The following is a 17,909-nucleotide window of genomic DNA, read 5'->3' on the forward strand; positions in this document are numbered from 1 at the left end:
TAAATTTTTGTTCTGTAAGTGAACTAATCCTTTAATAGATGGTTAAAGCCACAATACGCTTCCTTGAGTGTCGGATGTTCTGGAACAAAACTCAAGTTTATTTTTATAGCTTTAAAATGCACTTGCTTCAGCAGTAACTGCTTAGTTCAAATTTAATGCCCACACATGTTAGCACTCTGTCAAGTATACCTACCTCTGTCTTTTTTCTGTTCAGTGTTCTGACATTGTTGGTTATATAAAAAGCACCCAGGCCTGAATTGCTTTCATCTCTCCTTAGAGAATCTTATAGCTAAAATCAGCTTTGTTACCTGAGGCCAGATTTTTGGTTGAGTTTTCGAATGTCTTTCACATTTACAGTTCTAGACACTTTCTGTTGACTGTTTATAGTGTTTAGAGAGATGTGAAGTGTCTGTGCTTTGGTGTGTCTCTAGCGTGGTGTCTGAGGAATGAAGGGGTGAGTTGTGTGCTGCTGGGGGCCTCCAGCACTGATCAGCTGTTGGAGAACATAGGAGCCATTCAGGTGAGCCACTCACAGCAGAATACAGTACATATATGAACAAAGCTTTTCATTCTGTTAACAGAAATACGATAGATGAAATGCTGAGCTTTTCGTTTTTCGTGAAAATGAGCAACACATTTTTAAACTTTGGAATTTTTTAAACATTTTTAAACAAGCTACCACTTTAAAGGGAAACCCGGATATTAAGACTTGTATGGCTTAATATAGCGTAAATGATGTCTCTTACTGAAATATGTAGTAGAAAACCCATGAAAGATTTACGTTATTTAAAAAATCCACATTGTTTTATAAATATTTTGGACTGTGGGGGGGTGCCATTATTTCAATGACGTGAAATGGCTGCATTTGGTGAGCTACTGGTGCTACTTGTTGCTATTTTTATAACAAAACAACTTGGAAATTAAAATACTGATACAATGACCACAGCTAAAGGTATCAGGGCTGAAGTGGAGAGAACAAAGACGCAGGTCTTTAGGAAGTTTTATTTGTCCACAAGCATCTTCCCATTCTTTGCTCCTCTTCTTATCGCTAGGAAAGCAGTGAAGGCTTACATCGCTTCTCTTGTTGCCCTTCGACTGAAAATTACAATAAAAAGCTGCACAATGTGGCATTGTGTCAGTATTTTATTTTATGAGTTGTGTTGTGGTAAAAATAGCAACTGGTAGTGGCAGTAGCTCACCGGTGCAACCATTTCATGTAATCAAAATAATAGCGCCCCCATAGTCCAAAACATGTATAAAACGATGTTGATTTTTGACCTGCAGAGACGTTTTAGCTTTTTTGCAGCATGTTGGGGTTCCGGTACACCAGCCATGTCAATTTCATGAATGAAAATTTGCTTATCAGTGCATATCTTAATGCGCGCCAACGGTATATCACGGTACCTACGGTATAAAAAAAAAAAAAAAACAAGATGCTGCAGCCAATGAGCAGCCGGCGGGGGCTGGTTGCCAGGCTGCAGGATGACTCAACCTCGCTCCACTGACAGTTTTTTATGTTTTATCAGACAATAACTATTTAAGATTTTGCTTCAGTATAATTTTCGGGACAATTAGAGCGGGATTCGGGACAGCAGCTTAGATTTCGGGACTGTCCCGAATTTTTCGGGACGTCTGGTCACCCTATACTAGATGCTAAGGCTGCACAATTTGGGGTGGAAATCTAATTGCATTAGTAATTTTTATTATTATTTTGATATGGTGTGATTACAAATAAAAACGCATTGTTGGGCAAAAATGTAAAGATTTAAATCAGTATAATACATAATATAATTAAAATAATTTATTTTAAAAATATGATTATTAATATTATTCATATACTCATATATTCTGAATAAAAAGAGAAAATTATGATCAGTTTATTGTGATTATTATGATTACTAAATAAATAAACTCTTGTAAACCTTAATAACTGCAAGATAATTGTTTAAGACAGTTATTATTGTACTACTGTTGTACTATCTCTATTGTATTACAGTAAAATAAAACAGATATACTAATATTTATGGCTGTCTTAATTTCTTAGTTTTTAAACATTAAACCATCAAACTTCTATTTTGTCAGAAAACCACAAGGAACCCTTAAAGCTTCCTTTGTGCTGACAACAGACTGATTATAACTTCTCATTACAAGTCTGGAAAGATAGTTGTTGCATGTTGTGTTTCCAAAATCACATTATAAGTGACCCAAGTGAATTGTGAATTGAGCCACTCTGAGACTTTAAAACACTGGATCATGAGCCGTTCGTGTATAAATAAACACATAGCAGGCCTACTATTTGTGGACCACAAAACCAGTCTTAGTTAGCATGGGTATATTTGTAGCCAAAAATATGGGTCAAAATGATAAATTTTTCTTTTATGCCAAAAATCATTAGGATATTTAAGTAAAGATCATGCTCCATGAAGATATTTTGTAAATTTCCTGCCGCAAATATATCAAAACTTCATTTGTGATTAGTAGTATGCATTTCTAACAACTTCATTTGGACAACTTTATAATTCTCAATTTTCTAAATTTTTGGATTCCAGATTCAAATAGTTGTATCTTAGCCAAATATTGCCCTATCCTAACAAACTATACTGTACATCAATGGAAAGCTTGTTTGTTCAGCTTAATTTAAAAGAAATTGACCCTCATGATTGGTATTGTGGTCCAGGTTCACATATAGTTAAAATTCTCACTGTCAGTTTATTATAGTTTTTTTTTGGCCAACATATTTTGTTACTAATAAATTTGTAACATTGAAAAACCCATTAAACCTCAATCCAACATTCTTCCAGGTTCTTCCAAAATTATCATCATCAATTATACACGAAGTGGACAGTATCCTAGGCAACAAGCCCTACAGTAAAAAGGACTACCGCTCCTAAAAGGAAAGCCAGTGACACTGTGTCGACCTGCTTCTTTCTCTGAGCTTTGACTGAAAAAAAACATTGGCACATGGGACCAGCACCATCACCGGTCCCACAGGAGACGCCAACTCGCACACTACATGGAGTCTGCCGACATTAGCCTGAGAGGAGGCCGAGAACCGCACGGGCAGAAGGGAAGCATGCTCACGCACAAAATCAGCTAGGCCGGCTCAATAAGCAGAACGCCACTCCAACAACCAAGAAAACCAAGCGCACCGGCTCGCTTCCTCCTCCTCCCCTTTGTCCCCTTGTAGTCAACACTAAGAAGTGCAGTATTAGGGATCCAGAATTTGTACTTAGTCTAGAAATGCATGAGATCCACTGGCCATGGCACATGCTTTTTTCCTACATTTTGGAAAACAGATACATTCACATAAGCTCACAGGAAGTAATGAAGCACTTTGGTGAATGCAGAACGTTACATTGAATAAACGAAATAAGGCATTTAGTTTTATATCAAAATTGATAGCCAATGTAGTGCTTGTTTACAAGACCTCATTTATACTACAAGCTTTATCATTTCTGGCTGTTTTAGTTCTAAATATAGAAGGGGAAGCCATTGTAAAGTTACATATAATACTGTAAGCTTGGGTTGTGCTACTAAATAGAATATCAAATACAGGCCTCAATAATGTGCAATATCAGGAAGTGTTTGTAAACTCATTGTTCTTTTTACGTTTAAAACCTTTTCCAAGAAGCAAATGACCTGATATAGTAGTTGAGTGCTGGTCACAGCTTCGTCGGGCTGAAACCAAAGATATTTCTGTGCTCTGCCCTGCTGTAACTGTTTCCTTCGAACCCCGCGTAAAAGGTCGTTTGATCACGTGACCTAAGGTTTATAATGTTATTTGGTACTCGGCATCTGTATTCAGTGTTTTACACCTTAATGTTGTATATTTTAAGTTGTTGTCAATGTGGAAATCTCTGTTAGGCTACTATTTATATTTTAATGGTTGTTCAGTTATCAGAATCATTTTGAGCGCACTGGATTTTTGTTTTTCTGTCGGTCAGTATTTAAACAAGACTGTCTAAGGATTTTTGAAGGCATTATTAATGTTTGTTGTCCTTGTCTATGTATAGCCTGCGTAAACTCCAACTTTATTATTATTATTTTGTCCAATGGCGCCCTCTACTGACTGGAAGTACATCCCTCCATAACCACTTTAAATTTGACATTACTCATTTGATTCGATGAATTAACTATCGCTTTTGATTAATGATAGTTTACAATAATATTCTCTAGGCTGTGGATCTTTTCTTCTTAGTGTAAGTTACTGGTAAATCATATCTTAGACGTTTTCAAACTGATAAACCAACGATTAGGACAGTGTTAATTTGCTGTCTGAGAATTACTAGATTATATGCCTTACTTAGTACTAATGCTAAATATTCAGTGGCAACCATTTATTTAGCATGTTTCATCTGTACCAACAGAATAGTGTATGCATCATGGCATTTAAAAACATCAGTGGTCAATAGTAAGCATAAGGTGGGGGTTGACAGAGGCTTTATGGAGTAATTTATTTGTTATCATAATTATTATCGTTCAAATAAATGCCAAAATAAATTTAGAACATATCAAGGCAGTTCAAAACATTCGGACACTCATTCCAATATAAATGGACTTTTTACTGAACATCAAGGAGTCGCACTACGGTTGGCTGCATGTACATAAAAATGAATTTTAATGATGGCCTATTATTTTAGTGTAGAACAATGCTTATGCTTGGCTGAGTATGAAAGTGTTGACCTGTAGTTAGAATGTAATGCAGCTTCTAAGGGTTTGTCGTCTGAGCTACCCCTGCTGAAAAAAACAGCTAAAACCAGCATAGGCTGGTTGGCTGGTCTTAGCTGGTTTAAGCTGGAAATGGCTGGTTTTAGCTGGTCTCCCAGCCTGGCCAGGCTGGAAAAATGGCCAAAACCCCTCTAAAACCAGCCTGCCTCCCAGCTATGACCAGCTAAAACCAGGCTGGTTGACCAGCTAAAACCAGCCAACCAGCCTAGGCTGGTTTTAGCTGGTTTTTTCACCAGGGACATCGAGTCTTAGAAGAGGAAATGCGCCAAATATACAGTACTTTTAAACAAAAAAAAACAGGCTTTTTGAAGTAGCACTTTAACCAAAGACCACTGGTTTTGATAGAAGTGGAAGGCGTTACTTCAGTTGCCTTTAGCTGAGGGTCATTGTAAATGTCCTTATATTTGTCATTTGTATGTTGAGTCAGGCTGCATCTATTATATGAGATGTCAGTGGTTTGCTTTCGCTCAGGAAGCCATAATATGTTGTCAGTAATTAGATGGCAAAATTAAAGAAATTGTTGGTGTACAGTTTTTTTTCCCCCTGCAAAGATAGAGGTTGTTGTAGAATGAGCCTAAGTTGAATACTTTGCTGTAAAATAAAAAAATAATAGTCCAATATTGTCAACAGGAGTAACTGTATGTACAGGAAATCTGATGTTTTGAAGCTGATTTGATAAGACTGTTTTTTGGTATAACCTATTCTATTATTCTGACCATTACTGTTACAGATATGCATTAAGTTATGGTGATTTCTGTAGATACATAATGGAATGGTTTGATAACATGTATATAATCTAAATATATATATACTATACTGGTCTTAATGACCATTATCACATTTGCCTTCATTTATTTTTTTCATTGGCAATTATTGCTTATGACATTGTGCTTGAAGAAAAAACATGTACAGCTTCAAACAACTGAAAATAAATTATTCCAAAATTCTTTAATATAGTCTTTGCATTTTCTGTGTCTAAAGACCATGTGTAAATGTGTAACATATTGTATTATTTTAGAGCATTACAGGGTGCCAAGAATTTTTAATAAAACAAATAGTATTTTATTCTGGAAAATGAAAAAAGCATGAAGAGAAGTACCAGTTAAATGTTTTTTCCCCACCTTTTTGGCAAATCTAAAAAATTATAGTTCAGCCTTGTGCAAATTGCAAAGTAATGTTAATATCTTTGTGATTATTTCTGCCCCTTAAACACCTTAAGAGTACAGAACAGCATATGAAATATTTATTCTTTGACTGCAGTTTTCAAAAACATTCTTTAAAAATTCAATGCCTATTTCTACACCCCTTAGAGACGTTTAATCATGAATAAAACATTCGTAAGCTTCCAGAAAATCAACCATTACAAAACAAAGAAAAAGCATCAGCCATGTTTTCCATGGTTGCAGAAAAAAACAAGGTTTTAAGTGCTATCTTTGGCCTTGGCTTAGCTGCAGAAATAATGAAATATACATTTTCTTTTGAGTTCATAGTCTGCATTGAGAATGCAAATCACACTTCATGAATACATAGTTATGTAGATATGGTACTGTACAAAAATACATCTATAGCAAAAAGCCTAAAAGGACAAAACACTGGTTCAACATAAGGAATCATAGTGATTACAAGGTTTACAGTACAGGTTTCTTTCAAATAAAATTGTACACATGAAAACTTACATTCATACAGTATGTACACAGGTTAAAAAAAATGACTCCAGTTTTGTATTACTGAAATATTTTGAAATATGACAATATGTCAACAAATATTATACAGCAGTAACAAATTTGTTTAATTGTGTGCAAAATTCTACCTAAAATGTTAAAGAAATTATTTACATTCATCATGAATGAATGTAAGATACTCAAATACTCTCACTCAAGACAAAACCTGGGGTTAAATGAATACCAAACCGTAAAATAAGGTTAAATAAATGATAACAAAATTTTTTTGGGATGGACTATCCCTTTAAGCCCTGTGTAAGACCACAGAGGCAGTGGAGTTCAGTTCAGTTTCAGGTAAGGCGAAGGCCTCGATTTGGTGCTTTTCTTGATTAGAGTTAAACTGAGGTCATTAGGAAGTTCAAGCTCCCTGAGCAGAACTGATGCTGAAGAAACTCAGTTTGAATTCATCCTCATCCAGGAGGAACTTCAATATATATAGTCTTCTCCTTCATGTTGGACTTCATGTTGTCCACTTTTCCATGAGAAAGTGTTTCATTTATTGCCTAACTAACAGAAGTCTCCTCCACTTTAACTGCCACAAGAGTTTGTCCTCATCAGAGTCATCTGGTTTGGTGTTTCCTTGTGTTCTAAAAATGCTACAAAGCTTCAATGATAGCCATAAGTCCACTCACAAATTAAGCCAGGTCAGTTTACAGTTGACAGATCTATACATGCTATACCGATGAGTCCTTCCTTTTGCTTCTATTAGTGTTTTGACTAGACGTGATCCCTGTTATGAACAAAAATGATACAGTAAAATTATTCTTTGAGATTACTGTAAAAATGAAGGATTTGTTTTTAATTAACAACAGTGAAATTACCCTCTTGACAGCTCGGTCCGACCCAACCGTTGAGACAGGTGCAGCGTCCATTGCGTGGATTGCACTGACCTCCGTTGTGACATTCGCATCTTTCTGAGCAGTCAGGCCCAAACTGATTCACTCCACAGTCTGATGAGAATGCAAAACTACATTTTTGACTAAGTGACTAAGGAAAAAAAACTAAAAAGATAAAAATTTGGTGGAAGGCTTACTTGTATCACAACGTGGTCCTGTTTTCCCAGGTGCACACAGACACCTGCCACTGACAGGGTCACATGGTGTGTCTCCGTCACAGTCACATTTGTGGACACAATTAGGCCCAAATTTGCCTGGATCACACTCTGAAACATACAGTTTACATGAGAAAAAAAAAATGCACAGTACAAAAACTTTTATATTGTGTGAGTAATATTTAACCAAAACAAATGTGACTGGGATATGAATTTACATTTGTTTTAAAATTTGAGCACTTTGCCTGCTCATTTTAAAACATCAGAGATACATGCAGATACTATACAGATATAGATGTATAGATATAGAATATCATTTATCATTTAAAGATGCCATAGAATGCATTGATACAATATTTTAAATTATTCTCTGATATCTACATAGAAGGTATATGGCATAGGACAGGGCAAAAATTCTCAAGAAACGGATTTACAAGTCCATTTACAACCCTAGGATTTGCCCCTAGAATTAAATGGTCTGTTATTGCCTTATTTGGAAGGTTCATGAATCATAATGATGAGCTTTGCTCTGATTGGCTGTTTCACAAAGCGGCTTATTTAGCAGCACAACAGGAAGGAAACACATGAAGGAAAATATATATTTAATACAAAGCTTGAGTCGCTATTAATATGCGGGGCATTAAAACTGCCGTTTTGAATGCACGATAACTTTTTAGTTTCACTTTTGAGATTTGCAATCGCAGGTGCTCTGTGTAGCGTTATACTACAGCGGCAGTACTTAGCACATTTGATAAGTTTAGATGCTGTCAGCGGTGATCAGGATCTGCAAATCATTCGCCATCGTCCGCGCAGTCATCTCTCCTTACTCTGTTTATGTGCTAAGTGAAATCTTATGTACTGCAATGTAACAGGCTAGCGCTAGCAAGAAGCTAACCCTGTATCTTCAGTGGCTCACCTTATTTTATTAGATCGCCTTATTTGTTTTCCTTGCCTTTCTGAGTACAGACACCAACCCACCCCTGCACTTAACATCCCCTGCACAACCTGGAACGTAACATTTATTTCCGTAATCTGCCATTTTCGCTATTGTCCTCGCTTTGTTTTTTCACAATAGCCTACCTGCAGAATGTCTGATGATTGGGCTATGCAAATGTTGGGGGTGTAACTATTATTGATCATGACTATAACATCATAGTTGGTGTTATGTTGGAATTGGCCTCTTTTTCAGTGGTCTTTTGCAAACACCAGATTTATATAAGAAGGGGGAAACGATGGTGTTTGAGACTCACGGTATGTCATGTCCATGTACTGAACTGTTATTATTTAACTATGCCAAGGTAAATACAGTTTTCCATTCTATGGCACCTTTAAAAAAAATCAATACTTTTACTTAGCAAGGATGCATTAAATGATTGACTAAGAGTGACTAAAATATTTCCAAAATTCAAATGTTCAATATTTTTTTTTTAAACTTTCTTTTCAAAGAATTGTTAAAAAAATACACTGATAATAAAACATTGATATCTTCTGCACCTCTATCACAGCGGAGTCCTTGATTTCCTGGAGAACAGAGGCAGCGGCCAGTTGCAGGGTCGCAAGGTGCATTGGCACGGCAGTCACACAAAAGCTGACAGCGATGTCCATGGAAACCAACAGGGCACGCTTTTGATAAAAAAAAAAAAACACAATAAAATAATAATAATTAGAATCATTACATAACTGACTAAATTGGTCAGGATGCAAAATTAGATGAAACAGATGATTTTCTCACCATGTTCACAGAGATGTCCGTAGTACCCAGGAGAACAGTGACACTCGCCCGTCACTCTGTCACAGGTGCCGTTATTTTTACAATCACACATTTCCCTACAGTCAGCCCCATATCGGCCTCTGGGACACCCTGATCAACACAATATCACATTTAAACAGAATTTAATAATGTACTATTTGCCTTTTTCATATTACACATTATAAGTCATTATTTTTTATGTGTTTAGACAAAAAAAGTATATATATATATATATATATATATATATATATATATATATATATATAAAACTGTGTGATTTTGAGATCCATGTTTTCACACTGAGGACAACTAAGGGACGACTCATATGCAACTATTACAGAAGGTTCAAATACTTACTGATGCTTCAGAAGGGTGAAAACTTTTGAACAAAATGGAGATGTGTACATTTCTCTTATTTTACCTAAATATCATATTTTTCATTTTTTTCATTTCACTGCCCTTTAGAGGCTACAGAAGATATTTACATGTTTTCCAGAAGACAAAATAAGTAAAATTGACCCTGATTTTTAAATCAAGTTTTCACCCCCCAGCTCTTAATGCATGGTTTTTCCTTCTGGAGCATCAGTGAGTTTTCAAACCTTCTGTAATAGTTGCATATGAGTCCCACAGTCACCACTGTTGGAAAGGGTTCAAATACACAAAAATGCTGGAAAACCCCAAAATTTGTGGGACCTGAAGGATTTTTCTGAAGAACAGCAGACAATTTAACTCTTCAGGACAAACAGGGGACTCATGAACAACTATCACTAAGCAAACAAAAAAAAAACACAGCTGTGGATCATTTAGGTACACAGTATTAAAGGAGAAGTCCGGTGTGATTTTGACCTAAAGTGTATTGAATCATGATACCGAGTGTGAACGTACCTTGAATATCTCATCTCGGTTTGTGTCCTGCTGTCCGAAATCTGGGGTCAGTTAGCCGATGCTAACAACAGGTTGTCAATGAGAGTCAATAGGGCATCGAAGTAGCCATGTAAATAAATCACTGTTTTATGCCATTTACGAGGCACAAAGTAGCTCCACACTTCATTGGTAGACTTCCAAGGGCCCTGACATTTAAAACGAGACATTGAGAACTTTGAAAAAGCACCGGTAGTTTATTTACGAGAAGATTTATACAGACATTCCCCTTAGTAAAATCACCGGCCGCCGCCATCTTGAATTTAGTCACGATAAGTCAAGTGACGAGCAGGAAGGAACTTATCAGGTTATCAACTTACCAGGTTGTAGTTTCCTTCCTGCTCGACACTCGACTTATCGTGACTAAATTCAAGATGGCGGCGACCGGATTTTTTCTTGCAGGAACTGTCTGTATAAATCTTCTCGTAAATAAACTACCGGTCCTTTTTATGAGTTCTCAATGTCTCGTTTTAAATGTCAGGGCCCTTGGAAGTCTACCAATGAAGTGTGGAGCTACTTTGTGCCTCGTAAATGGCATAAAACAGTGATTTATTTACATTGGCTACAAACCGAGATGAGATATTCAAGGTACGTTCACACTCGGTATCATGATTCAATACACTTTAGGTCAATATCACACCAGACTTCTCCTTTAAGAATTAAGGGGATGTAAACTTTTGAACAGGGTAATTTTTATAAATTCAACTATTATTTTCTCTTGTGAACTATATGTAAACATATTTTGTGTGAAATATCCTATTCAGGTCAGTACTAAACAAACAATAACATGCAATTTGTATGATCACTCTTATTTTGGTAAAGGGGGTGTATTTATATATATATATATATATATATATATATATATATATATATATACGCACCTGTGTGTGTGTGTGTGTGTGTGTATATATGACCTCTATCACAGCTGTCTCCTGTCCAGCCCAGCCCACAGGTGCAGTTTCCTGTAGTCGCATCGCATAGGCCTCCATTACTGCAGTTACAGCGCTGAGCACAGTCCTCTCCAAACCAGCCCTTAGGACAACCTGAGACACAATTACTCTGCATCAGTTTATTTCATACAAACTTAACCCAGCAAAACATTACTCAATCCCTCACTTTTACATTACAAATCACCATCACTTTCAGCAGGAACACAGTCAGACCTTTGCTGCAGTCTTCCCCTCGCTGACCAGCTTTGCACACACATCTGCCTGTGACCGAATCACTCCGGGCCCCTTCACCACACAAAGCCACTCGTGCACAGTCTTGCCCGTAACGCCCTGATGGGCAGGCTTTAGAGAGAAAGAGCAGTCTGTTAGTGATTACATTCAAATAAAAAAAAAATCAAAATGAGACGATATTTGTTATAGGACAATGATTAAAAAAGTGTGACTGACTGATATTGCAGTTGGGTCCAATGTAGCCCGGTGGGCAGGTACAGGTTCCAGTGCTGGTCTTGCACACTCCGTTATTCAGACACTGGCACTCCTGCTCACAGTTGGGACCATAACGGCCTACCGCACACTCTAAACAAGAACATTTAAAACAATAGAATGTAGATGTTTCTTCAACAATGAACATTTTGACCACTAATACAAATGACTTTTAAATATTTTTTGTCTTGCTAAAGCTAATTTCATAGCTTATATATCCCAAGTAAATATAATTAAATTACATTTTCACACTTCTTCCACAATTTGACATTTACAGATTTTTTTTCTTTTACATCACATATCTATGAAAGCCTATTTTAGGGTTCCCACTCTAAGCCAAATATCAAATTCCCTGACATTTCCCTGACTTTAAATAACTAAAAAGCTGAATTTCCATGACCTATAATGAATGGATCCATCCAGCAGCAAGCTTTATTTACTTGTTCACAGACATTTTTAATAACAAAACACTTTTTTTGTACTATTTCTACAGAAATTAATTAGTTTTTTATGCTTTCATAACCATAATCTAACCATAACAAAATGCATGAAACAACAAAATAAAAAACAATAATACAGCATAGAAAAATTAAATTTTGATAAATGGAAACAAAACATTTAAAGCAACAAACAAAACCCCCTGATATTCCATGACTTGGACAAAATAAATATAAAATTCCCTGACTCTCAATGTCTGGAATAGACCTTTTTTAAAAATCCATGATATTCCAAAAATTCCATGACTCATGCAAATCCTGCAATTTCTGCCACTGATTTTTAAAAATGTAAAAAATAACTGCATCTTTTTATCTCACAATTCCGAAATTTTTGCTTGCAATTGCATGACACAAACTGTGAAATATAAACAACTTTTGCTTTAAATTTGCAAGTTTATATCACGCAATTCTGACTTTATAAATCTGAGAATGTTTTTCATAATTCATAATTAAAATATAAAATATAAACTTGCAATTGCGAGTTATAAAGTCAGAATTGCAAGATAAATTCACAAATCTGAGAAATGAAGTCAGAATTGGGTGATATAAACTGGCAATTCTGACTTTTTTTCTCAGAATTCAGATACAAACTTCCATTTGCGAGATATAGTCAGAATTGCAAGATATAAATTCACAAATCTAAGAAATGGAGCCAGAATTGCAAGAGATAAATTCACAAATCTGAGAAATTAAGTCAGAATTGCGTGATATAAACTCACAGTTGTGAAAATTTGTCAAAGTGGCAATTCTGACTTTTTTCTCAGAATTGAGATATAAACTTCCAATTGCGAGATATAAAGTCAGAATTGCGAGATATAAATTCAAAAATCTAAGAAATGAAGTCAAAATTGCAAGATATAAATTCACAAATCTGAGAAATGAAGTCAGAATTGGGTGATATAAACTTGCAATTGCGAAAATGTAATACATTTATAGTCAAACTCGCAAATCTAACTTTTTCTCAGAATTAAGATATAAAACTGCAATTGCGAGTTATAAAGTCAGAAGTGCGAGATCTAAATTCACAAATCTAAGAAATTAAGTCAGAATTGTGTGATATAAACTTGCAGTTGTGAAAATTGGTAACAAAATGAGTCAAACTGGCAATTCTGACTTTTTTCTCAGAATATAGATATAAACTTGCAACTGCGAGTTATAAAGTCGGAATCAAATCTGAGAAATGAAGTCAGAATTGAGCAATTGTCAAAATGAGCAATATGTTTGTTTTAGTATTTATTCATCTTTGTTGACATTATATCAACTGTTCAATGTAACACTTTAAAATAAGATATCATGTTAACAAATGGAACCTTATTGTAAAGTGTTACAGTTAGTTAAAAACAATCAATGCCTGTGACATAACTGTGCTTGTATACAGCTACATAAAAGCATATTTAACCTGTCTGGTGTGTTAATAAATAAATTACTATGTTTTTTTTCCATACAGCAAGTCAAATAGTTTCTGTTCATCTCAATGTACAGTATGTGACTTATTAAGATGAAAGAAGAAAGATCATGAAGGGCACACCTGTATCACACTTGCTGCCGTGATATCCTGGAGCACAGTAGCAGACACCCGTGACGGGGTGACAAAGTTGATTAACCTCAGAGCACTGGCACACCTGATTACAGTTCAGTCCGAATGTACCTGACTGACATACTGCAGAGCAGAGGAACAAAACAACCTTTGAGATCCAGGGCAGCAGGATTAGTGTTTAGCAACTGATATGCTGTCAAACACATTTCACCATGAGTGTAATGAGATCAGGAGACAATCACTCACTCCGCTCACAGCCGTTACCAGTAAATCCAGGTGGGCAGCCACACTCTCCAGTCACATGGTTGCAGGAAGTGCCGCGAGGACAGTGGCATCGCTGAGCGCATCGCTTCCCATATGAACCAGGTAAACAAACTGAAAGAGCACAAATGAGTTACACTACACCGGATCTGCCAGCAGAGGGCAATATGACAGACAAACAAGATTGGGATAAAAGAAATACTTTTCTCGCAGTGCGACCCTCTCCAGCCTGCAGGACATATACAGGTGCCGGTGATGTGGTGACATGGGGCGTTATGATCACATCTGCAGTGCTGCTTACATTCTGGACCATATAAACCTTGAGTACATGCTGATTAAAACAAACAGAATGGGAATAAATGTATGTTATGTCTTGCAAAAGCAGACATTATGATGACTACCAAGGCACTATGATGTTTTTTACCCATCTCACAGCTTGAGCCCATCCAGCCTGCTGGACAGGAGCACCTTCCATTCTGTCGGTCACACACGCCGCCATTCTCACACTCACATTTGTGTTGACAGTCGATGCCAAAATGTCCCAGAGCACATTCTTAACACAAAACACATAAACACGATGTTTGAAAAACACAATTGTCTATTTGGCATCTGAGAGTCACTATATATTTTCACTACCAGTCAAAAGTTTTTGAACAGTAAGATTTGAATGTTTTTTTTTTTAAAGAAGCCTCTTCTTCTAACTAAGCCTGCATTTATTTGCTTCAGAATACAGCAAAAGCAGTAATATTGTGAAATACTTTTACTGTTTAAAATAACTGCTTTCTATTTGAATATATTTTAAAATGTAATTTATTCCTGTGATCAAAGCTAAATTCTCTAATATGCTGGTTTGCTGTGCAAGAAACATTTTTATTATTATATTTTAGATAAATTATATATGTGACCCTGAACCACAAAACCAGTCATAAGGTTCAATTTTACAAAACTGAGATATATACATCATATGAAAGCTCAATAAATAAGCTTTCTATTGATGCATGGTTTGTTAAGATAGGATAATATTTGGCCGAGATACATCTATTTGAAAATCTGGAATCTGAGGGTGCAAAAAAATCAAAATACTGAGAAAATCACCTTTAAAGTTGTCCAAATTAAGTTCTTAACAATGCATATTACTAATCAAAATTACATTTTGATATATTTATAGTAGGAATTTTTCAAAAAATCTTCATGGAACATGATCTTTACTTAATTTCCTAATAATTTTTGGCATAAAAGAAAAATCAATAATTTTGACCTATACTATGCATTTTTGGCTATTGCTACAAATATACCCCAGCGACTTAAGACTGGTTTTGTGGTCCAGGGTCACATATATTAATATTTTTATTTAGCAAGGATGCTTTAAATATATCAAAATTGATGATAAAATATTTATAATGTTTTCAGATTTTCAGATAAATGCTGTCTTAAATTTACATTTACATTTATTCATTTAGCAGACACTTTTATCCAAAGTGACTTACAATTGGGAATACAACAAGTAATTTGTCCTAAGGAGGTAGATCAACATAGGAAGTGCTCAAAAATACCATATATCAGGCGTTGTTAGATAAGTACAGGCTAGAAAGGGAAGATCAAGAAATAGAGGAGAACAAAGTTTTTATTATTATTATTATTATTATTGAGTCAAATAGTGTTGAAAAAGATGGGTTCTCAGCAGTCGCTTTTAAATGCTTTGTCTTCATCAAATAAACCTGAAATAATTATATTTAGCTGTTTTCAAAATAATAATAATAAATGTTTTTTGAGCAGCAAATTAGAGTATTAGAATGATTTCTGAAGGATCATGTGACTGGAGTAATGATGCTAAAAATTCAGCTTTGAAATCACAGGAATAAATTACTTTTTAAAATATATTCAAACAGAAAACAGTTATTTTAAATAGTACAAATATTTCAACATTTGACAGTTTTTGCTGTACTTTGAATCAAATAAATGCAAGCACATTAAAAATCTTACTGTTCAAAAACTTTTGACTGGTAGTGCATGAAACAGCATTAGAAATGCTGTTGTGTTTTTAAATGTGTGGTTTATGTCTTACCCAGTTCACATGCCACTCCAGTCCATCCACTTTGACATGTGCAGTGCCCACTGATTCGGTCACATGACCCTCCATTCTGGCACAAGCAGTGCTGGTGACAGCCCACACCATAGAAGCCAGCTAGGCACTCTGGGGAAAAACAGACAAACAAAAGATCTGAACTTTCAGTTGAAAATGATTCTGGTATAAAAGGAGTCAACTGATCACATTTTATTTAAATAATTACATAATGGTATTTACAAAGTTAGAGTCTATAATTATTTCTTTTATATGGAATTATAAAACTATCAGAATATCTAAAAAAACACTTATGCAAGCCAAAAGCAGAAGGAGGATTCAGTCTTCCTTCCTTCAGATGTTACTGCTGGGCTGCTAATTTACAGTTCCTTTCTTGGTGGAGACAAACTCCAGAGAATAAAGTGGAGATACCAGAATGGGTTTGGTTTGAAGAATCCTCTTGTAGGATGATATCTTTAAAGGCTTTACTGAATATTCCAATAAAAATTGAGTCAAGGTTTTATAACGGAAATATAGTAATAAATAACTCCCTAAAGATTTGGAAACAGATCAAATCATTTTTGGATCTTCCACATATATATTTGGACATCCCAATTAGTAAAAACCACGCCTTTACCCCTGGTTTGCAAGATAAGGTTTTCTCCCAATGGAAGCAAAAGGGTTTAATTTCTATAAGAGATAAGAAATTTTGCTCATTTAGTCAACTTAAATTAAAATATGACCTTTTATCAACAGATTTTTTTTCGGTACTTTCAAATTAGAGATTTTACTAGGAAACATTTCACTGGTTTTGAAAACATGACTACACATCCAACTCTGGAAATTCTATGTAATCGCAGTCCAATAGAAAGAGGAGCTGTTTCTTTCTTTTATGCTTTACTATTGGAAAAGGTGAATGTAACTGATCATATTAAGAAAGAATGGGAAAAGGAACTTGGTATAGAATTGTCTAGCAAGTCATAGGAAAATTGTCTCAATGAAATTCATGAATGTTCTATTAACGCAAGGCATAGTGTGATCCAATTTAAAGTTATTCATAGACTTCATTATTCAAAGACCAAACTACATAAGATTTTCCCAAATGTATCCTCAGTATGTAACAAATGTAAAATCTCAGACGGCACGTTGTCTCATCTATTTTGGACATGTCATAAAATTAGACCATTCTGGCGAAGTATATTCAGATTTATTTCAGAAGCATATAAAATTGATTTGTCACCTGAGCCAAAATTGGGCATTTTTGGAGATACCTCAGATATATGAAGCAAATATGTGTCACAAGCTGTTTCTTTATGCATCTTAGCAAAAAAGGCAATTTTACAGAAATGGAAGTCTGAAGTTGTGCCTGTATTTGAAGTTTGGCTAAGAGACTTAAGTTATGTGTTACCCCTAGAAGAGCTGAGATATAATATAACAGATAGACAGAAAATATTTACAAGAATTTGGAATCCAATAAGATCCTTAATTAACAATTTTGAAGTATAACTTCATATCAGCATAGGGGTCAAGATTAGGGGTACACTCTGAGTGTTTTAAATCATTTTTTATATTGTTAATTATTTTTCAACAAAGAACTGTAAGATATCCGGCAATTAGGTTACTGAATTACCGCCTTTGTTTAGTTCTTAGTTATTTGCCTATGTAATGTTAAGGAATAAGAGACATATTTGGGTTGTAACCGACGCCTTCAAGAATTTGTGGGTATACGGGATTGGTGTGGACATGTAAAATGTGTATGTGTAAGAGGTTTGGAGGTAGATGTACCTTTACATGTATTGGTATGTTTATAATGTGGGAGTATGTGTATGTATGTATGTATAGGTATGTAGGTGTATATATATGTACGCAGTATACAATTGTATAGGTTATGTTCTCTGTATACTTAAACAAAATGTTTGTTTTGTATAATAAAAAAAAAATTACATAA

The 17,909-nt window shown here is 35.2% G+C and overlaps 2 protein-coding genes across 9 annotated transcripts in view; one reads left to right on the forward strand and one right to left on the reverse strand.

Annotated features, from left to right (window-relative positions):
- Positions 1 to 4,726, forward strand: part of kcnab2b (potassium voltage-gated channel subfamily A regulatory beta subunit 2b) — an 84,219-nt gene extending 79,493 nt beyond the window's left edge. For all 8 annotated transcript variants that reach the window (XM_073822897.1, XM_073822896.1, XM_073822892.1 and 5 more), the window contains 2 exons: positions 432 to 520; positions 2,802 to 4,726. In XM_073822897.1, the coding sequence (XP_073678998.1) occupies positions 432 to 520; positions 2,802 to 2,891 (179 nt within the window). In that variant the 3' untranslated portion in view covers positions 2,892 to 4,726. The remainder of the gene's footprint in view (positions 1 to 431; positions 521 to 2,801) is intronic.
- A 1,223-nt stretch (positions 4,727 to 5,949) lies between these two features.
- Positions 5,950 to 17,909, reverse strand: part of megf6a (multiple EGF-like-domains 6a) — a 53,420-nt gene continuing 41,460 nt past the window's right edge. The window contains exons 22-34 of the mRNA XM_073823020.1: positions 15,965 to 16,093; positions 14,324 to 14,452; positions 14,102 to 14,230; positions 13,885 to 14,013; positions 13,630 to 13,761; positions 11,569 to 11,697; positions 11,335 to 11,463; positions 11,086 to 11,214; positions 9,233 to 9,361; positions 8,995 to 9,123; positions 7,483 to 7,611; positions 7,271 to 7,399; positions 5,950 to 7,179 (exon numbers count right to left, since the gene is read on the reverse strand). Coding sequence (XP_073679121.1) covers positions 7,124 to 7,179; positions 7,271 to 7,399; positions 7,483 to 7,611; positions 8,995 to 9,123; positions 9,233 to 9,361; positions 11,086 to 11,214; positions 11,335 to 11,463; positions 11,569 to 11,697; positions 13,630 to 13,761; positions 13,885 to 14,013; positions 14,102 to 14,230; positions 14,324 to 14,452; positions 15,965 to 16,093 — 1,607 coding nt within the window. The 3' untranslated portion in view covers positions 5,950 to 7,123. The remainder of the gene's footprint in view (positions 7,180 to 7,270; positions 7,400 to 7,482; positions 7,612 to 8,994; positions 9,124 to 9,232; positions 9,362 to 11,085; positions 11,215 to 11,334; positions 11,464 to 11,568; positions 11,698 to 13,629; positions 13,762 to 13,884; positions 14,014 to 14,101; positions 14,231 to 14,323; positions 14,453 to 15,964; positions 16,094 to 17,909) is intronic.

Source organism: Garra rufa, chromosome 18, assembly GCF_049309525.1.
Source record: "Garra rufa chromosome 18, GarRuf1.0, whole genome shotgun sequence".
In the NCBI taxonomy this organism is placed as follows: Eukaryota; Metazoa; Chordata; class Actinopteri; order Cypriniformes; family Cyprinidae; genus Garra; species Garra rufa.